This window comes from Cryptomeria japonica, chromosome 9 (genome assembly GCF_030272615.1).
Source record: "Cryptomeria japonica chromosome 9, Sugi_1.0, whole genome shotgun sequence".
Classification (NCBI taxonomy): Eukaryota; Viridiplantae; Streptophyta; class Pinopsida; order Cupressales; family Cupressaceae; genus Cryptomeria; species Cryptomeria japonica.
The window spans coordinates 606861305-606884476 of record NC_081413.1 but is presented as its reverse complement, the minus strand read 5'-3'; the positions used below and the strand labels follow the sequence as shown (position 1 = coordinate 606884476).

Here is a 23172-nt window from a genome sequence, read left to right as displayed (position 1 = left end):
GTAGTCACTGAGATTCTAAATGTTAAATCATAATGGAAGTGTCTCTCTATCCTTGGCTTCCTTTTTGCTAATTTATTTTTTCCTCATGGTGGATTTTGTCTGTTCCCTCTACAATATTGACAAAAAATCTTTCTCCAGCAAGAGCCACCTTGCCATGTGTTTCCAACTTTCCATAGATGAGCCATCATGCCATTAAACCACTCAACTCGATTTTTAAAGTGTCAAATGCAATTGTATCCATGATGTCTCTTTACTGGATACTTCTTTTACTGGCTTTGATCTTTTCAAGCTGGTCCATTCTGTTCCTTCTCAATGCTGAGTTGATGACCTTTATATGTTGCACTCAGGCATTTAGCATATGACCAAATTACCATTGTAAGAGTTTACTTATTTTGAATTCTGGACAATTTGCATACCATGGGGCTGCATATTGTTACTTTATCTTGAGACTTACATGGAATTGTAGAAGAACTAAATTTTTTGAAGCAGTAAACTCTTATCAAACGGCATAGATACTATACTATTTACATTAACATTCTGTCAAAACCCAATTAAAGCAGACTAAAACATAAGAAGTGATGGTTTGGATCTTTATGCCAATTTTCAACATGTGTATACCGATTTTATTTTTTCACAATAAACCAAAATGGTTAGATTACCTGCATTCATATCTAAACTATTTAATTGCTGTTGGAATAAAAAACCAATAGGGTTCAACAGCCTAATATTGCTTTGTCTTCTGACAAGAAAAGGCCTCAAATATAATAGCAGCTATAAATGCCATTGACACTTGTTCAAATCCCCAGCAAGCTGTCTGGGCCATCCATCATCTCTCTTCTTTTCATCAGCACACTTCTCATATTCCAATTTGTGGCTGCTTTCGTTGTTTACATCATTTTTTATGTCAAGAATACTCTTCATCTCTTCAATTTTTATTCTTGAAATTGCTGCGTGTTGTTTTAATATCATCAACAAATCACTTAATTACAATGTTTCCTTTCAATGGCTTCATGTTCGCAATTTCTTTGATGATTCTCTTGTTATGGGATATCTCCTCAATTAATTCTGAAATATCATTCTTTCCAACTGATTAGTAAGTAAATTTAAATGTATCGAAGGGACAAACACTACCAAAGTAATCCCAAGCTTGAGTTTCATGTATGAGGTACAGGCTATTTACCTGCATACAGCAACATAACACTAGATTCAAATTTGATTTGTGTCATTGAACCAAATATTTTCTGTTGGCGGCAATATTGTACACGGAAATAAAACTAGTTAATTAAGTTGTAATTGTGTTGGTTAGTTGGCAACCGAGGGGTGGCAGTTGCGGTGTGACGGTTGGCGCTCGCACCCCCTCGGTATCTTTATATACTTCCGAATGTAACTTGTGATGGGGGACAGATTATGAATGGAATAACATCTCTTATATTGCATCTGATATCTATGGCATTATTATTCTACATTACGTGTTTTATCTGTGTGCTTTAAGTTATTCACCCGAGAGGGCAAACATTTGATGCCGTTGCCTAGACGTACTCGGGAACGGAAAACGCGGATGGCGCACAGACACAATGGGCCTACCCGTCGGTGAGATTAACCCAGAGGCTGACGACGCAAATAGAACAATCGTCGTGGGACGCAGAGCGTGATGGCAAGAGGCGAAGGGGAAATTGAACCCTGTAATAATCTCGACACAATGTTGAGATAAATTGTGGCCAAAAAGAAAAATAATAAAAGTTTTTTTGTGTACATGGCATGTGCTTGCTATGTACGGAAGTGATTTATGCCCAATATATTAAATATAGATAGAAATATAAAAGCAGAAACGGACGAGTGGGAGGCCGCACAGAGGGCCTTAATTCTGGAGCAACAAGTAGAACGTAGACGGAGGCTGAGGAAACTTGCTGAAGGACGATCTGCCGAAGGGTGGCCCGAGGGGAACCAAGGAGGTGTCACGGAGGGTGCATAAGCCGACGGAAATTTCTATGCATCGCTAGAACACCGTAGGGTGCGGAGCCACGAAGAGTTTCTGGAGGAAACAAGGTTAAGGAGAGATCTAGTCGAAGAGACTCGGGATCGGTTCAGAAACTTATCCCTTACACCACAAAGTGAGGATCACCAAAGGTAGCCAGGAGTGGGTGCGCGTGACAACGAAGGGGAGGATAACCGTATGGTAGGTGCCACACTCGGCAACACACCGTACCTCCAGTCACCCACGCAGGACACACCATCGGCACCAGAGGGATCGGAGAGAGCGGCGCAAGGGACCAGACATAGCCACAACCACCTCTAGGAAGACAACCCCCATCGATGGGGAGTAAACAGAAACTGTCGAAGTTCAATGGCGACGGGAAGGAAGATCCCGTCCGCCATTGTCGAACGTGCGAAACTATATGGTCAGCGAACGGTGTTACCGACCAAGACGAATGGGTAACACAATTCCCAACAACCTTGAGAGGAGTGGCCATAGACTGGTACTCAGATATGGACAAGGCCAAAGTCGGCACATGGCCCGACCTAAAGGAGGAGTTTGGGATAGAGTTCCGCCTCCTGAGAGATGACAACGAAATAGTCACCGAGATCTATGGAACGAAGCAGAACAAGAACGAGACTGTCCGAGCCTCTAGTCGGAGGCTAAAGGAACTATTGGGAAAAATGGAGAGTCAACTAGCAGATGGGTTGAAAAAGCGATGGTTCATGGAGGGACTAAAGCATTCCCTCCGAAAGAAGATGAAAATCGTTCCACCTACATCGTACGAAGACGCATACAATAGAGCGATGGATCTCGAGAGCGAGACCAAGACATCAAAGAAAAAGGAGGAGGATAGCTCGTCCGAGGAGGATGACTCGTCATAGGAAAGCAGTAGCGATAGCGAGGCTGGCAAACGGGTGCAAGCGCTCCAGAAAGACATGGAGCGAATGAGGAGGGAATTCAAAACAAGGAGAAGCACCGGTCGGACCGAAGGGGACATATGGTGCACTGAGTGCAAAGAGGAGAGGCACACAAAGGGTGCAAGCGCTCCAGAAAGACATGGAGCAAATGAGGAGGGAATTCAAAACAATGAGAAGCACCGGTCGGACCGAAGGGGACATATGGTGCACTGAGTGCAAAGAGGAGAGGCACACAAAGGGTACTTGCCCGAAGAAGGCATTCTGCGAGATTTGCCAAGTGATGGGACACTCCACCAAGGAGTGCCCATACAACATGAAAACACGAAGCCAACAAGTATTGCTTATGTAGGACCAACCAACTACATCGGGCGGTACCGACAGCTCCCAAGCGAACAACAATGCAACCTCGGGAGGCTACCGAGATATCCGGTGGGGAGGACGAAACAACAATAACAACACAAGGAGCCGGATCCAATACGACTCCAAAGGTCGATCGATGGTACAATGCAGAGCGTGTAGCCAGTGGGGGCACTTCGCCCGAGACTGCTCGAAGGGAGAGGCCACACAATATTTGTGCAAATGGTGCGGACCGAGAGACCACGAAGACGCCACCTGCCCGAAGTCGGCGTCAACTTGCTCAATGTCGAGGAAACCAAAGAAGAGGAAGTGCTGGTCGTAACCCGCGCCCAAGCCATACACGCAATGTGCCCAGACCCGGAGATGGAGAAGCGAAGGGCACGGGAAGCATGGGAGAAGTTGAGAAAGAGATACGAGAAAGGGCGAAGGCGAAGGGTACGGCGAGTACTTCCAGCCGACTGGAGGCAGAGGATGCTATACTAAATCAAATTTTAAAATTAAAACTGGAGGTGTCTGTGAAGGTACACGACCTCCTCCAGACGATGCCTCAATTACGAACGGCGTTGCTGAATAATCTCTCCCAACCACACACCAATACCAACCACTGCACAGATGTTCTTGGGGGGTCTCCAATAGACCCCATGCTGCTGGCAGTTAACACTGGAAGGAACCCGGCCATTGTGGAGATGGGTATCCTTGGCACCATTCTAACCGATACCATCGTCGATGGTGGATCAGGAGTGAATGTTCTTTCAGAAGAAACCTGGCAGAAGCTGGGGAAGCCGACGCTGTGGCCATCTACATTCAATCTGCTCGGAGCAGATCAGCATGGAATCAAACCCATCGGGACACTAATGGGCCAACAAGTTACCATCGGGACGCAACCCTTCATACTGGACTTCGTGGTAATCCCACTAAAGAAAAAAGGGTATGATGCGATCATAGGGAGAGGGTGGTTGGTGGCAGCCAAGGCCACCCACAACTGGAAGAAGAACACTCTGTCTGTGGAGAATGGAGGAAGGAAGTTTATCATAGACCTCGGTACATAGTTGGTTAGTGAGGAACTGGCATCATCTTCGAAATTGGAGGGTGAAGGAGAAGGCAACCTGAGGAACGAAGGACGGGGCTGCAGGGAGCCCAACGACGAAGGGATTCTCAAACTAGGAGAGTGCTCCGAGGATGAGACGGGGTCATTGAACGGGCTCTTCCACTGGCAAATGGAGGATTACGAAATGTTCCAGAGCTACAGGGTCGAAGTAGAGGAACCAGCGCAAGTAACAGAGGGGGTGTACCTGCCAGAATACAAAGAATATTGGAAGGGAGACGCCCCAAACCTCGGTGACGTAGATAATCCCAAGATCAATTGTGTCGGCAACGATTGGAACCCTGTGTGGAAGGCCACAACCTTCAAAATCTTTATTATTCTTCTTCTTCTTATGTACGGGAAGGAGACCGTGGTCCCTGTAGAATTTGTGGTTCCATGTCTTGGGATGGCCACTGAAAATAGACTTGCCACCAACGGGTCCAAATTGAAACCCTACCACGCGAAGCGTGCAGGGGACCCAAGAGGCCGGAAGGGCACCCGAGAGCCCGGAGGGGGACCCGAGAGGATGGAAGGGGACTCGAGAGGCCGGGCAGGTGACTTGAGAGGCATAGAACCATAGCAGGAGACCCTCGAGCGAGGCAAACCGAGAAAAGGCGATCCCGGAGGCATGAAAACCGAGCCGAATCTGGACAATTAAAAAAAAAAAAAAAAAACTCGTACGCCAGGTGACCGTATGGCTTGCCAAAAAAAGAAGTCGTGGGGCCATTGTACAGTGACCACACCGGCGGTAGAACCACTGACAGTGGGACCACCGTGCGGTGGACACCCGCACGTCGCACTTAAAACAAACCCCCACACCACGCAACCCACGCAAGGAAAAAGAAGGAGAAGGAAACCCCGCACCACGCTAAACAAAAAACGGACGAAGAGAAAAAAAAAAGGAGAGACGAGCACAGCACCGCACAAACAAACACAACCAAACCGTGGAGGGGTGTTGACCGCACGGGAAGGTGGCCGTACGATTGGAGGTGTCAGTGTTGTTGTTGACAGTACAGGGGGTTGTATGGCCGGGGTGCCATCGGGGACATTACAGTGGACAAAAAAAATTTAAAAAAAACAAAAAAAAAAAACGACGACGACGACGATCAGAGTGAAAAAGATTTTTTTTCAATGACATCTGGAGCCAGGACGCTGAAAATATTAGAGTGGAGAAGAAGGATTTTGACATCTTAAAATATCACAGAAATGATGCGCTACCCCTCGACCCTGCTGGGGGCACTGCCCCCAAACCCCCAGTTTATTTTTGAGCTACAATACACTTTTTGAGTTTGGCGAAGGGCATCAGAGAAGGCACGGTAAGTGTTGGGTTGTCCCGTACTGTGAGAAAGAAGCCTGCAGCTAAGCATTGGTGGGGAAGTCATAAGCCGTAGAGGGAGACGGATTTGGAGGTTGCGAACAAACAGAGTTTGAGGGAAGGCATTGCAAGAATGCAAAGTTGTATGACACCAAGGAGTTATTCAATTCAGTTTTTAGCCTTTGGGGAGTGTGATGGAGGATTCGAGGTGTCTCCTAGCCTTTGTGCCAGCGGGTTGTGGCCACCTCCAGGCATGAATGGTACGCTTTGAGTAGCTCGGAGTATGTCTCGGCTGGACATGAGGTTGCCTTGGTGGATGCACAGAGGGCTCGGGAGGAGCTAACCACCAGGTTGGAGGCAGTACTAGCGTGAGACTTAGCTCAGCGTACCCAGGAGTTGGATGCCGAGAGGGCAACGCCAGTGGCTATTGAGGACAAATTGGCTAGGGAGACAGTGGCATTTGAGTAGCAGTTGGTGGAGGCTGAGACTGAAAAGCATGTTTTGCAGACAAGTTTGGTTTAGGCACAGGAGGATTGTGATGTCAAAGGAAGCAATAATGGTGAAATCCGCACTTGAGCATCGGATGGTAGCAGAAAAGGGTTTTCAGGCGAGGACGCAGCAAGTGTATAAGTTCCGGGCTCGACTGGCGTCAGCAGTTCTGTTTAATGTCATCTTTATTTTGTCTTAAGTCGTCCGGAGACGACTTCTTTTCTTTTGGGGGGGATGATGTTGGCGGCAATATTGTACACGGAAATAAAACTAGTTAATTAAGTTGTAATTGTTTTGGTTAGTTGGCAACCGAGGGGTGGCAATTGCGGTGTGACGGTTGGCGCTCGCACCCCCTCGGTATCTTTATATACTTCCGAATGTAACTTGTGAGGGGGGACGGATTATGAATGGAATAACATCTCTTATATTGCATCTGATATCTATGGCATTATTATTCTACATTACGTGTTTTATCTGTGTGCTTTAAGTTATTCACCCGAGAGGGCAAACATTTTTCATCCCATTCATGACAAGGGCTTGCATGTTTCCTGTTTCATTTGCCACTTCTTTGGATTTGGGTCCTACTGGATATTTAGGGGACAACACACTAAATTGTTAGAGTCTGCATGTATTACATGTACAACCAATATTAAAAATTTACATAGAAACGATTAGCAAGTCAATAATAAACTAGACTAGAAAACTTAATTAATTTGTGTATTATATGCATTGGCATACTCTCAAGGGAGATGAATGATGGCTTATATTTTGCTAACTCTGTCTATTCTCTAATATCTGATGATAGTTGTCTATCTGGATATTTGTACACAACATTCATGAAGCTGCGAAGACTCGAGAATTGTTATGGAAGATGAAACGTTTACCCTTCTATGCATTACTCTTCATCTTCCAAGGTTAATCTGAGTTGTGATAAAATGTAGTTGTTGAATTGGCCTTCTACAGATGAAGGCAGAAACACTGTTGACACTTTCTGTTATTGCAATTTTTGAATGGACCTTAGAGATTTGATTTGTAGGTGTCTTGAATCTTGAGAATTCAGATGAGAGAACATTACATAAGGTTTAGTAAGTGCATGGAATCTAACATGTCTAATTTCTTTAGATTTTTTTGGGCCACTATAAATTTTGTGGTATATAGTGGGGATAGATCAAATAATGGGAGTCGGGACTCGGACCCGACTCGGCGAGGCCTACTTGTCTCGGGACTCGGAGTTGAAACTCGGCTGGACTTGGCAAAGTGAAAAACTCAAGAAATTTAGAGATTTTTCAGGATTTAAAACTTGTTTCATGCACCCTTTATTAAATAATAAATACACCTTAAAGACACAATAACATCACCATATAGAAGCTAATTTGATTACATACACAAGTATACATCAATCACATAAGCATAAACGCAAATTGTAGCTGAAGGAAATAACAAACATAGATATATAAATATTGTCAAATGTATACAATATTACAAAACTCATGGAATAAAAAATCCATGTCATCATATGATCAAATGAGATGCAAACTCTTCCTTTCCAACTCTTGATGCACCAAATGAAAGTATATGTTGTTATATGGAGCCTAATCAGACTTGGAGGTTAAAATTTCCCTACTTTTATCGGCGCAGTTTCCCCCCCTAATTTTATGACGGGGGTTTGGGGGCAGTGCCCCCAAGTTGGGGTCAAGGGGCAGCGCCCCTAGTGCGCTCCCTGTTGCGATACAGGGCAGGGTCGAGGGGCAGCGCCCCGCAAGGCCAAAAGACTTTTATTATTTGATAAAGGCGTCGGATGTTATTATTCTATTGTTTCTCCTCACAACTCACTTTTCTCCTCCTATTTTGCCAAATGAATGAAATGAAGTTCACTTTTAAGGTCAAAGCAAAATATAAACAAACAAAAAAAGTTAAAAAACATTTTAAAACATGTTTTTTTTGGTCTTTAAGTTGCCTTACGCCGGCCGAGTTTGGCGAGTCCTGACTCCCAAACCCGGTGATTTTAGGCGATTCCTGTTTCTCTGATTGAGATTGATGATCTTGGAAGTACTGCAAACCTCACAAGGTGTTGTGGCACTACAACATACCATCATAGGCCATGAGAATGTGCTTTGCAGTATTGCTGGAGTTGTATTTTGAGAGTCCACTTAGATATTGTTTTCATACATGGTACTTTTCTAATATTAAAATTGAAGAAGAGTTAAATTTATCTCTATGTTGTTAGTTTGGCAATCCACTAAATTTTTTTCTTGGTTTTGGTACGGAATGTACAAAGTTAAATACAAAACATCATTAGCAATTGGCTATTCAAGGTCACTAATCAAATGTTAAAGATAAATCAAAATCATTTATATTAGTGCAATTGCACTATATATATATATGACTATAATTTGCAAAAATTTACGAAGTTAAATACAAAACATCATGAATTAACCATTCAAGGTCACTTGTCAAATGCTAAAGATAAATCAAAATAATTTATATTAGTGCAATTGCACATGGAAAATCAAAATAAATCGTCATATTTATCTTCATTGAAAGCATCAACATCATCAATTGGTTCATTAGAAACACAAGCAATGCCAAGACCACTCCCACTAGCTGCATCATGCAAGTCTTGTGTAGCAGCCTTGGGCCTCTCATCCTTGATTGATACTATGAAACACTATGCAACAAAATCATTCGACTTGAGACACTTATGCCCTACATGCCAATACATCGTTCCTCTCCGTGTACTCAACTTTCTTATATGAGACGAGGTACAAGTTGGAATGCCCCATACTAACTCCTCTCCCTTTTTTGTTGCCAATTGGTTGTGTTTAATTGCATAGATAAAGGATATGTACTTCAGTTTGCTTAGCTGAATGGAACTTGCAACTTGTTAAGATTTAAGACGAAGTTAATACAACATTAAAAAAATAGTTGTCAAAAATGATGAAGATTTAACAAATTAAATATATATTTGTGATAGTACTTTGATAAGAGGTTCTAGGTATGTAAATTCTTGGCCATGGAGGTACCACCCACGAGTGTTCTTGTACTTGTTGTGAAGAGTTTTAATACTATTCCCAAGGTTGTCTTTCATATCTAGATTAGGGAATGAGTTTGGTGAATGTTGCCTTGTACCCTTTCATTAACTTAAATGTCTTTGTATAGTGGTTAACTCTCAAGAAAATAAAATCTCTAATTTAACACTTGGGGTTCAAATTAAATGCTAGGAAATGTAGTGGTATGGTTGCCTTGTTCCATTATTCAATTATAATTTTTTACACTTGCTTGGAAAATGTTTCAATGGGGATTGCTCCTTAGTTGCTATTACGCACCTAACGTTTTTTCCAGAGAGTCAATGTTGTCATATATCAAGCCCAACTTGGCTGATCTGTATTAGTGAACATAATCATGTCCACAATAGGCTTAGTGAAACTCAACACTCTTTCTACATGAGTTGCAAGTCATGTCCAAGATCAATGGGTTGAACTTTTGGGTCCTCTTTGTATTAGATTGCCTCCATACAGCCCAAAGGTTGTTGACTATCATGGTGCTTGTAGCCTCTTGTGCCTTTACAAGTCATCCCAAGATGATTGTGCATAAGGTGAATTGAGTCTCAACAACCTATTATGTGTTTAAAAATTAAAATAAATTAGAGAAATTCAAAGTTAAAACTTAAAACATTATCTATTTCATTTTTAAACTTTGAATTTTAAAAAAACAAAGTAGATAATGTAAAGGCAAAATAAAAACTGCAGATTAAAATATGAAAATTGAAGTAAATAAAAACAACATATATTGAAATTTCATAAAGTTACCTTAAACAACTCCAATTTTGAGAATCACAAACATCTAAATTTCATTAGCTTCATTGTAGAGTTGTTCTATTCACATGATTGATTTGCTAAGCTTTTGCATCATCATGTTGACTAAGTGAATGACACATGATGTCCAAAATATATGTGGCTATATCTCACCTCATTCAATTTCCATGTAGCTTGTAATTTCAAGCATATTTTGTTGTCACTTGAATATTGTTTTAAGGTCATAGCACATCAATGGACTTTAGGAGGATGTTGGCAATGGAGTTTTCATCTTTCACTTGCTTTTTATGGTCAACCACCCTAAAAAACATTGACCCATTAGGGTACACTGCAATGACATTGATTAGGGGCTTGCTTTCACAACATAGCCAAGACATGTATATCTTGTAGTTGTCTCATTTATACCCTTGAGCATTGCTTGTCAATATGGTGACCTTACAAGGTTGAAAGGAAGCCCATTGGTATATACAATGCACTATAGCTTGTAGTTCACAAAATAAGAAAATAAGTTAAAATGTAATTAAGTTTAGTCATTGACAATTGGTGGTTACTTGGTAGTTGCCGACAGTTGGTGTTCTCAACCAACTTCAACCTGGCTATATATTTCTTGATGTACTTGTAGTCGGGGACTGCACATATGATGTTCTTGTATCATATCTGATAAGTGAGAATAAAGACATATCTTTCCAGAATATGATTGCAAGTAATTGATATTGTCCTCTTATGTCACTATGTTATTTCCGTTTACTCTATAAATCACTCAAGTAGAATACTCAAGTAAACATAGCTCATCGCCATTGCCTTTTGCCTCATTCTAAAATGCTCTTTCTAATTGATGTGCATCCTTGGTTCTCTTGTGAGGAGGGACTATCATTGTCTCCTAAAGATGGTGTTGTAAGAAATACTTGAGGATGGCCTTGTAGATGGGCATGTGAGATCCTTTCCTAGCCAAAGGATGAGACTTTGATCTAGATTTTTTGGTTAGATTGTTTGCTTCCTTTGGCTCTTTCATATAAGCAAGAATTGGTTCCTTTGGCAACCAAATTTTGGTCAGCTTACCACAAAGTTGTTGAATCCAAGGCAAGATTGAGAGGGGAGGGGTGAATTAGTCCAAAACATATATCAATGCAACACATAAACAATTAAACAACCACACACATCAAATACTTGAACAAGAAGATTTTCTACGTGGAAAACCCAAACAAGGAAAAACCACGGTGAGCACTTGCCCACAAAAATATATCCACTATGTATATCAGATTACAATGAAAAGAGCTCACTGCTCCAAACTTGCAAACCAAGGCTAACTACTCTTGGTGCAAGATACGAAAGAGGACTTGCAAACCTAAAGCTAACTACAACAAGGCAAGATACAAAAATGATATGAAAAGAAGGATCTCCTGACCATGAAGTTGTCCTTGAACTCTGCATCAAGCGACCAACATCAACACACACAACTCAAACCTCAATTGCTAGCACTCTATCTTCTATCTCTGTCACAATCTCAGCACAACTTGCATATTGTTCGAACACAACTCTTCTTCTCTACTTTTCATTGAACCTCACTAACTATCTTCACATCACACATCTACACTCCACCCCTCATCACATACTCAACTCAATCACATTCATCCATATATACAAGATATATCATCAAAGCTTGAATCAAGTCAGCTTGAACCAAAATAAACCTTCTGAACCAAAAACATACGTTGATCCACTCCAGGATAAAGAGGGGACCAAAACACATTTTCCAAAGATCAATTCATCGATCCGCAATCACCGGAACATAACAAACAACATATCAACGCGATATGCATCCATATTAGCAATTAACGGTCAAAACATAGCCTCCAATATAAATAACTCTAATCCAGATCTCCACATGTTACGGTGAGACCCCATAACACATCAAACAATCTTCAACAAATCATATCCGGACCTAAGGATAGGTCTAACATAGAATATCACAACCAGCTATCAAACAATGCCACAACACTCAGAGAATACAACAATATTTCCAAACCATATAACTATCATATCCATGATACCAAAACTATAGCAAAAGAAGATAACAATAACAAACAATATTAGCTACACTTTACGGACCCGAACACTTTCTGAACAATCAATAAAACAACTACATCACCAACACAACAAGATATCTCTACACCACAGACATTCTGGACCAACACCAATCCAGAACAATAAGTTTGACATCAATGACAACCACAACAACACATACTTTCAACAATCTCCCCCTTTGTCATTGATGACAACACTTGAAAACACTCGACTGAACTCAACCTGCAACCAATATTGCAAATCTGCAAAACAATACTGCTTTGTCTCTATCTCTCCCCGAAACCAAGAAACTTCTCTATCTCTCCCTCTTTGCCATCAAGGACAAAGGCCTCAACAACACTATGCACACCACTACTCCCCCTAAGAGCAACCACAACATCAATGTAGGAAAAGAAATAGGCATGAAAGTGCCCCCTGGAAAGATGCATCTCCATAATGCACCTAGCTAGAAGGAGGAGGAACAATAACCTCAAGCTTCTCCTGAAGAAACTCAAATGTATCCTTTGCCAATGCCTTGGTGAAAATATCTGCAACTTTCTCTTCTGTTGAAATTTACTCTGACCGAACTTCCTTCTCAACAACTTTCTCCCATAAGTAGTGATATCTAATTGAAATATGTTTTGTTCTTGAATGCATAATTGGATTCTTTGAAATGTTTATTGCACTTGTATTGTTACACATAATAGGAATTGCTTCATCATATGTTACCTTGATATCCTTAAGAGTCTTCCTCATCCACATTACCTGAGTACAACAAGATGCCATTGCAATATACTTTGTTTCAGCAATAGATAAGGAAATTGAACCTTGTTTCTTACTGAACCAGGAGACCTATTTGTCCCCTCAAAAGCATGCACCACCACTAGTACTCTTTCGGTCATCAACACTTCTAGCCCAATTTGCATCAATCTAAGCTTTCAACATGAAGTCTTTACCTTTTTTGTACCGAAGTCCATAATCCACAATACCTTTCAAATATTTGAAAATTCTTTTCACAACTTGCTCATGTGTCACCTTTGGATTTTCGTGAAATCTAGCCACCAAACACACATCCTGCATGATATATGGTCTGGACGCAGTCAAATACAACAATCCACCAATCATTGACTTGTACTTTTTTTGTTCAACTTCCGGAGACTCGTCATCTTTGCTCAATTTGTATCCAATAGTTAAAGGAGTTGTAACCGGTTGCAATCATCAAAACCAAATTTCTTCAACATTTCCTTCACTTACTTGCTTTGAGATAAAAAATCTATTTTCAAATCGAATAACTTGCAACCCAAGAAAGAAAGACAACTCACCAATCATTGACATCTCAAATTCTTTCTGCATCTCTTTAGCAAACTCTTTACATAAACTATCATTTCCTCCAAATATGATATCATCAACATAAACTACAACATTTAAAAATTTATCTCCATCAATTTTGAAATAAAGACTACTTTCTATTGTACCTTTCTTGAAATTTTGTTGAAACAAATACTTATCCAATCTTGCATACCAAGCTCTAGGTGCCTATTTGAGTCCATACAATGCTTTCTTCAATCTACACACCCTATCCGGTTCTTCTGTCAATTTGAATCCATTCGGTTGCTCAATGTAAACTTCTTCTTCTAGATCTCCATTCAAAAATGTTGATTTGGCATCCATCTGATGAATTTTAAAGTTCTTGTAAGTAGAAAATGCAAGAAACATACGAATAGCTTCCATCCTTGCTACTAGAGCAAAAGTTTCTTCAAAGTCTATGCCTTCCACCTGAGAATATCCTTTACATACCAGTCTTGCTTTCTTCCTTGCTCATTCAGCTTTTTCCTAAATATCCATTTAGTTCCTATTACATTCTTGTCCACCGGTCTAGGTACTAGCTCCCAAGTCTTGTTCTTCTGGATTTGATTTAGTTTTTTTTCCATTGCTTTTACCCACTTTTCATCTTTAATTGCTTCCTCACAAGTCTTTAGCTCAATCATTGATAGAAAATAGTAATTTGCTTGTTCCTAAGCTTCTGCAATCTTCCTTCTTGTCGAACACGTTTTGTCTTGTCTCCAATTATTTGATTTTTTGAATGATGCTTTTGAACATACTTAGTAGGAACTTTTGTTGAGTCTTCCTCTTCTTCTTCTTCATCATTTGTTTCCTTCTCTTTGCTCTCTTCTGGATTACTTGTCTTCTCTGTAATTGTTGGAACAATCTCAACCTTTTGTGCTAGAAAACATTTACTTTCCTTTCTATCCCTGATGTAATACACATTTCCACCTGTTCTAACTCCTTCAACAACTTTTTTACCAGTTTTCTCTTTACTGATCACACATCCAGTGCTACTAAACAAAACTTAATAGTCTTTTTTACACATCTAACTAACACTTAACAAATTATGTCTTAATTCTTCAACATAATAAACATCATCGGTTTTATGCTTACCATGAATAGAAACACTTCCAATACCTCAAATAGCTGCACCATCTTCTTCGGCAAATTTCACTAGACCTCCATCATACTTCTTGAGATTAATAAACTTGTCTTTATCACCGATCATATGATTTGAATATCCAAAGTCTATAATCCATGTATTCGGTTCTATCATAGCATGCAATGTAGTCTTGACTGTTTTCTTTGGTTCCAGTTTCTCCAAGGCATTCTCCTTTTCTTCAATTGCTAGAAACAAGGATTCTTCATTCGAGTCATCATCAAATTCATCTTCTGATGTATGTTCCTCAATAGAACATAAGCCCTTCTTGTTTTTTCTATTAAGGTTGCATCTTCTAAACTTATTTTTCTTCTCATCATCATCCAATCTCTTATAGTCTTCTTTGTAAGTGCAATTAGAAGCATAATGTGCAATTCCACCACAAGAAAAACATTTCAGAGGCAACTTATCTTTGTACTTTCCAGTGTCTCGCTACAATCTTTTCACAAAGTTTTCTTTTAGTTTCATCTATATCTCACTACATATTGGATCATCATGTTTGGAAACATTAAATGTTGTTGCTTCATTCTTTTCTCTTTTCTCTTCCTCCATTTCTGAAATTTCAAAAGCTGCTAAAGTACTAATAAGTTGATCAATGATATACTTACTCAAATCATTGCTCTCCTGTATAAAACATCTTGTAGGTTTGTAGGATTTAGGCAAAGTCAACAAGATCTTATGAACAACATCACATTCATCCAAATGTCCTTCGGCAACACTAATTCCATCAACAAGATCAATCACTCTATAAATATAGTTCTCAACACCTTCATCTTCAAGCATTCTCAGATACTCATACTTTTGTTCCAGATTCATCAATCTAGCCTGCTTTGTCTTCAAATCTCCTTCATATGCCAAACACAGCTTGTTTCACACAACTTTAGCTTCTTTAAATCCTTTTGCCCTTCCAAACACTGAATCACTTATACAACTGGAGATTATAGCTCTAGCCTTCGCATTAGTCTCCAACTTTATCTCATCTGGAGTCTGAGCACCACCTAGCAGGGGTGTATGTCCGATCTGAATGATTTCCCAAATTCCATTCTGCAATGTCTACAAATGCGATTCTATTCTCTCCTTCCAGTATAGAAAGTTTGTACCATCAAAGATCGAAACTTTGTAATGCACTTCCTGCGTCATACTGGATCTATCTCAAGCGGTTAAGCTTACCTAAGAGGAATTTTGCTCTAATACCAATTGTTGAACCCAAGGTAGAACTGAGAGGGGGGGTGAATCAATCCAAACTAAAGATTAATGCATCCCATAAACAACCACACACATCGAACACATGAACACCAAGATTTTCTACATGAAAAACCCAAACAAGGAAAAAGCTCGGTGAGCACTTGCCCACAAAAATATATCCACTATGTATATTAGATTACAATGAAAAGAGCTCACTGCTCCAGACTTGCAAACCAAGGCCAATTGCTCTTGGGGCAAGATTCAAAAGAGAACTTGCAAACCTGAAGCTAACTACAACAAGGCAAGATACAAAAATGATATAAAAAGAAGGATCTCCTGATCATGTAGCTGTCCTTGAACTCTTCATCAAGCGATCAACATCAACACACACAACTTAGATTTTCAACTACCAACACTCTGTCTCATATCTTTGTCATAGTCTCAACACAGCTTGCATATCATTTGAACACAAATTTTTTTCTCTGCTTTTCACGGAACCTCACTAACTATCTTCACATCACACATCTACACTCCACACCTCATCACATACTCAACTCAATCACATTCATCCTTATATACAAGATAGATTATCAAAGCTTGAACCAAGTTAGCTTGAACCAAAATAAACCTTTCGGACCAAAAACACACACGTTGATCCACTCCAAGAGAAAGAGGGGACCAAAACACATCTTTCAAAGATCAATTCATCAATCCACAATCTCCAGAACATAACAAACAACATATCAACACGTTACGCATCCATGTAAGCAATTAATGGTCAACACATATCCTCCAATACAAATAACTCTAATCCGGATCTCCACAGGCTACGGTGACACCCCATAACGCATCAAACAATCTTCCACACATCATATCCGGGCCTAAGGATAGGTCTAACATAGAATATCACAACTAGCTATTGAACAATGCCAAAACACCTGGAGAACACAAAGATATTTCGGACCACAGAACTATCATATCCACGATACCAAAACTATATCCAAAGAAGATAACAATAACAAACAACATTAGCCACATTTTTCAGACCCAAACACTCCTAGAACAATCAATTTAACAATTGTAACACCAACACAACAAGATATCTTTGCACCACAGACACTCCAGTCCAACACCAATCTGGAACAACAAGTTTGACATCAATGACAAACACAGCAACACATACTTCCAACAAAGGTCTGCTTTTTTCGCTAGCTTCTGTATTGTTTCAGCATTCATTACAGCATCAAATTTAAGTTTAACCGTTTTCTAGTAAGTTGTCTAATCATATTGTCACATGTCGCCAAAATAGTAAAAATTGGTTTTGTTTGAAAGCCCTATCTAATCGATGGTCCACAAAGTAAGAACTCCTGGCCATTCTAGACAATTACCTGTATTGACATGTTTTAAAATAAACAAATGTGAGGAAAGAAACAATAACATAACCCTAGGCTACCAAAAAAAATTAAAAAATTCATAAAATTAAAAAATAACCATTTGAGGAGCTTGCAAAGAAATTTAAAGGCAACTTCAAAATTTTTTTTTTTGAACCTTGAGCAAAGATTCTCCTTGATCTTCTTACCATCTATTAATGGTGTTTACTAAAGGGGCTCAAATTATTGGATAATGTAAGGTGTAGATTCATTTGAGAGAACTTGGAGTTCATGTATACTTTATTACTGCCCCACACAACAGTAATTTGAGCTTGTTTAGGTAATTTTCTATCTAACACTCCTCAAGGTGAAGGAATGATGAGGGCACAATGATTGAACGCTAAAAACTTGCATCCTTGAGCAATGAGTAGAAATGGAGTTTTGGGTGAGTGAGGATAATAAGAGAAAGGAATGTATTTTTTCCTATGTAACCCAAGGACGCATCCTCAACCAACTTAGGGGCGTCCCCAGTCGGAAACATCTAAGGGACGCCTCGGAAATGTCACTGTGCCTTCTCCAAAACGTGCCAAAAATGGGAAGCCCCAGTACAGCCAGCAGAAACTTGGAAATGCTATGAGACAATAGCTGTGCCCTATGGCCCAGCCACTTTTCAATTACTTTTTTTAAGAAAAGAACAAAAATAATAAAAAGTAGTTAAAAGTTAAAACTCACTTTGAAACAACATCATACTCAACCATAATGCATTCAACATTTGCAGGACTAACTATAGATTAAGATCTACAGCCGATCAATTGCCTTAATTCATAGCAGCAAAAATTGTTTGGAGGAAAAATCAGCAAACTAAAAGTACAAGGTTTTTTGGAAAAATCGGGAAAAATTTGGATTTTAATAAAACGTAAAAGATAATAGAAAAAGGGACAAAAACTACTATTTTTTAAAATCTAAGGGCATTTCCATAGCATAGAGATATAGAGAGAAAAAAAGTAGAGAGTTTTAACCAATGAATCATTGAAAATAGATTCTTCTTGTTCAAATTTATATCGCTGATTACATTGCACTGCACAAAGTATACTTCATAGTGTATAAATAATAACTAGATCATGACAGTTGCTAAAAAGAAAGAATATCAGATCCTTAATCGCATTATCCTTACAGCTGTGAACACTTCAAAGTTATTACTTGAAGCTTTGAAGTGTTCACAGCTGTAAGCTCTTCAAAAAATAATAAAATATTCTACTTTATTTCATAGTAGCCCCTTTCCGTTGAGCTAAAAATATTCTTTTTTATTTAAATAGCTTTTTTCTTTTCCCACATTATCCAAGTACTTAATTCCATTGTTTCTATTGGTGAATGGAACACTTTTAATATAATCTTGTAATCATTTCTCCATCATCTCATTATAGAAACTTTTAAAATTAATTATAATATCTTGAATTCTAGTCGTATCCATGTAAACTAATCACTTTACAAAATGGCCTCTTGAATGCTCAAAATCTGTAAGTAGTTTAAGATGAAAAAGGAATAAAAATTTAATAATAAATTCATCATTTTCTCTTCATGGAGCTTTTATTTCTGTTATTGGGTGGTTGAAGGGAGAACAAATAATTTTTTTTAGTTATTATATTTTAATAACTAGGTTGCCGGTTCAGGTTCGAAGAACCGGTACGCCGGTACGGCTAAATTTTGAAAAGGGGTTTGGGTTCGTTAGTACAAAAACATGTAAATTATATATATATTTTAATATTTATGTAGCCTATAAGAATGAATTAAGATTAGCATGTTACATAGCATCATATAAACAACAAAACAAACATAAACTTGTAATCATAGCATCATGATCATACCATAATAGCATCATATACATCAAGTTTTATATGAAAATGACAAAATATTCAAGTATCATTGTTTCAACTTTCAACAATTTAAAGTTTAATCATCAAATGGATTCTCTAAATTTCTAATTCATCATCCTCATTCTCCTCCTCCTCATCCCCCTCATCATTGACATTGACATTAGATGAGCCAATACCACTTGCACTTGCACTATAAGTTTGCTCGCTATCTAAGTCATCAAGTGTTAATGCAACAAGCTGAGAAGCGGGAGTATCCAAATCAGTATGCTTTGGCTCTATATCCCACATCTTCGTTTCCCCTTGGGTGTAGTCACGTTTGTGTGAAAAAAGATGTAGGTTGGAATGTACATATACTAAATTCTCCGCTCTTTTTTATAGCAACCTATTGCACTTTACTAAGTGGATGAAAGAGTATGTGCTCCATTTTCTTTCTGAAGCAAATGAACTAGCAACCTATGTAGACAAAGTAAACAATTAAAGTTATACATTTATAAAATTAAAAATTAAAAAATACTAGCAAACTATGAAGACAAAGTAAACTATAAATAAACTTGTGATAAATTTTAATTAATTAAACTTGTGATAAAAATTTGACAGCGAAGGGTTGTAGGTGTTGGAAGCATGCACCATGGAAGTACCGATTATGAGCATCCTTTTGGATCTATGATGAAGAGCATCAACACTTAGAGCATTTCCATTTGCAAATTCTATGAACTCATTTGTAACCATATCTCGCAAATCATCATCAGGATAGAGTCTAAGGAATGTTGCCTTGTACCCATCAGATACTTCTAGATCTCTCCATAGTGGAATCCTTCTTGGTTTATCAAGAAATTGATTTCTATAGTACTTTGGTGTCAAGGCATAGGCAAGAAGATGCAAAGGAGTGGTCATCTTATTCTACCTTTCTACAACAATTGCTTCCACTTCTTTGAAGAATTTCTCCTTGGGGTTTTTCTCTCTTGCATTTATAGTGCACTTAATTTTTTCAAGCATTGAGTCAATGCCATCATAAATCTCACCAATGCAAGGCCTATCCATGTCGGTATAGCGAATCATGCTCATAATGGGCTTAGTGATACTAAAGAGATATGTTACAAGATCCCACCATGACTCATCCAATGTTCGGTCCCTAATTTTTGCTGCCCTCTCATTGCTACTCTGTTTCCATATAGTCCAATTGGTGCTGATCACCATATTGCATATTGCCACTCTAACTTTCACAAGTCGTCTCAAGATAATTGTGTTTGATGCAAAACAGGTCTCAACAACCTATTACACAAATTAATGCCAAAATGATTAAAAAATAAAACCAAACTTTAAAGAAGAATACACAATATAGCTTACACAATGATATTATGAACATTGAAAATTAAAATTAAAAAAATCAGAAAATGTAAAATTAAATTACTATTTCACTTACCTTCAATAGCTCCAAATTCGAAAAGGATCTAAAAATCCTTTGAGATATGTGGTGGTTTGTGATGAACATTTGGATGTCCTCAGCCTCTACATACACATCTCTGATCCATTTTATTTTATTCCCAATCTTTTGTAGCATAAGATTGAGTGAATAGACCACACAAGGTGTCCAAAAGATGTGATCATAGCATTCCTCAACCAACAAACCAGCAGCTCAACAATTTTTTGCATTGCCCGTTATGACTTGGACAACATTGCAGGGTCCCACTGACTCAATGGCGGAGATGAGAATATCTGCAATAAATTGGCCATCTTGTACTTGGCCCTCACAATCCATAGCTTTCAAAAACATTGTCCCTTTAGGGGATACCGCTATGACATTGATCAAGGGACGATTTTTAGAATCTTTCCACCCATCTGAAACAATTGATACACCTGTCTCAGCCCATGAATCCCTTATGGGTTTCAATGCATTTTCAACCCCCTTCACCTCTTTTTCCAATAAGGTTCCACGTACCTTCTCATAACCTGGGCCCTTGTACTCTCTTGGAGCTTCATTAACACTTTTCAACATTTGCTTCCAATATAGGGAGCGAACAACATTGAAAGCCAACCCATTTGCATATATGCACCTTGCTACATCTTGGTCCAACTCTCATTTTGAAATGCGGTTTTTTAAGGCCCCTTTGTTCTTTTGCGTGTCAAGAGTGCTTCACTTTGAGGTTCAGCTAAGGAAAATAAGGGGTGGTTTTCTACTACAACATTGGGATTAGATGGGGCTTGCATTCCCTTTGTTTTTTTTGGTGTGGTTTGATTCAATCTGCGAGCTTCTCTCTTCTTTGCTCCCTCATGCTCACTAATATATTTCATCACCGTCTCATCTGGTATAGGTATAACATTTTTTCCAAGGCATTTTTTGATGCCTCTTTCTGGTATTCCACACAAATGACCTACCACCCGATAGTATGAACTATTATGTGCTATACCACATCCTTGGCATCTCCAACGGAATCCCCCACCTAGGAAGCGGTCTTATAATGTCAACATACTTCCATAGGGGAGAATTTGGATCATTTCTTTGTTTTGATTGTTCATTTGTGCCAATGGAGAAAGAGGTAGATGCCATTCTAGTTCCTATGGCAAGAAATAATATGAACATATTCAAAATCAAAAACAAAAACAAAATAATGAAAAACAATTAATGTTTCATGATTGACAATTTGTGAAACAAAATTAGTTGAAAAAAATGTTCAAAAACCTACCTCTTGCAGCCAATGGGAGCTTGCAAATGTGTGGAAATGATGCTGCCACACTTGTTGAAGCTTTAAAAATCAGTCTTCAACTCCTCCTATTTGATATTGGAAGTCAAACTTTGTTCACTCTTTTTTCAACTTGCTAGCAAAAAACTTTTGTTTGCAACACAAATGAGGAGAAATGAGCCAAGTTTATGTTTTAAAAATCACTTTTAGGGTTTAATTTTCATTTTTTAAGAGGCGTATTTCAAAAAAATATCAAATTTTGCAAAAAAAAAACATGTTTTGGGTCAGCCAGCTGCCCGAGTTCGACCTGGGTCCGTCCAGGTCCGTTTTGGCTCAAACCCTACCTGTGGAAATATACCTTGTCTGAACCACAGTCAGACTGGACCAGAACCCCAGGCCAGGACCAGGGGTGTAGGGGGCCGAACCCGGTAACTCAGTTTAATAAGAATGGTCATGCATATTTGCAAATGTGAAGACAAGGAAAATGTATCTGTGGAACCATCCACAAGAGATTGACCTACAAACCTTCATGACTGCTATACCTAGTCTATCAATCCTTTTCTCTATATTCTTTAATCAATAAGATGGTTTGACACGTGTTAAAGAAAATCAAAAAACAATGTAATGATGTTCATTGATGAGATGCAAACCAATTAGAACATTTCTCTTTAAACCAATGAGATGCAAACAATTTCTCTTCAAGGTCTGAAAAACCTGTTCTTAACCAAACATAAATTTTCCATGAGCAGGTATTGTTCTTAATCCATGTTAACTTCTTAGGAAGGAACCACTTAAAATGATGGGAATGCTTAATTTATCGTGTAGAATGACACATTGAATTTCTTATTTGTATATCCGTAGCTGCAATTTATTTTGATTCTCTGTTAAGATATCTCTCTAGCATTGCCTTTTCATGTTGTTTAATTGATTCTCTGTTACATGGATCTCAATTTGAATATTAATGCTTCTGTATCATGAGAATAAAGGAACCTTGGACATCTGTTCAGTTGCTTCTGTTTTGTACTTTTGATATGGTATATGGAATCTAAGAATTGTAAAAATATTTTGTGGTAGCTGTATAATAGCTAAATACTATCATGAATTGTTACAGGATTGTGCCCAGAAGGATGGAACAGTGCACCGAACATCGGAAAATGTTTTCTTCTCATATCAAAAGTGAGTTCATGGGATGGAGCAGAAGCTGTTTGTCAGAATCGCAGTGGCCATCTGGCTGCATTGACATCTGTCCAAGAACTTCAGCATGTGCAAGCTCTTTGCAAAAATGTTAGTAGTGGGTGCTGGGTTGGAGGCCGTGCCATTAACTCTGAAAAAGGTTTTAGTTGGCAATGGAGTGATCAATCACTTTGGAATAACTCTGTATTTCCTGGGCCACCATCCCCCCTCAATTGTTCAAACTCTTCCTGCCTCAAGACAAATCTTACCAAGTTTTGCACTTTAGTGACCAATGGAAAAATTCCTCTAGTTGGTGATAGATGCAAAACTTCCCATGACTTCGTTTGCATGCTAAGCAAAGGTAAACCATATTTTTATTTTGTGA

The 23172-nt window shown here is 38.9% G+C and overlaps 1 protein-coding gene across 1 annotated transcript in view; it reads left to right on the top strand.

Moving 5' to 3' along the window:
• LOC131040767 (C-type lectin receptor-like tyrosine-protein kinase At1g52310) overlaps positions 1–23172 on the top strand; it is a 64221-nt gene that overhangs the window by 32752 nt on the left and 8297 nt on the right. Inside the window, exon 2 of the mRNA XM_057973757.2 lies at positions 22726–23148. Coding sequence (XP_057829740.1) covers positions 22726–23148 — 423 coding nt within the window. The remainder of the gene's footprint in view (positions 1–22725; positions 23149–23172) is intronic.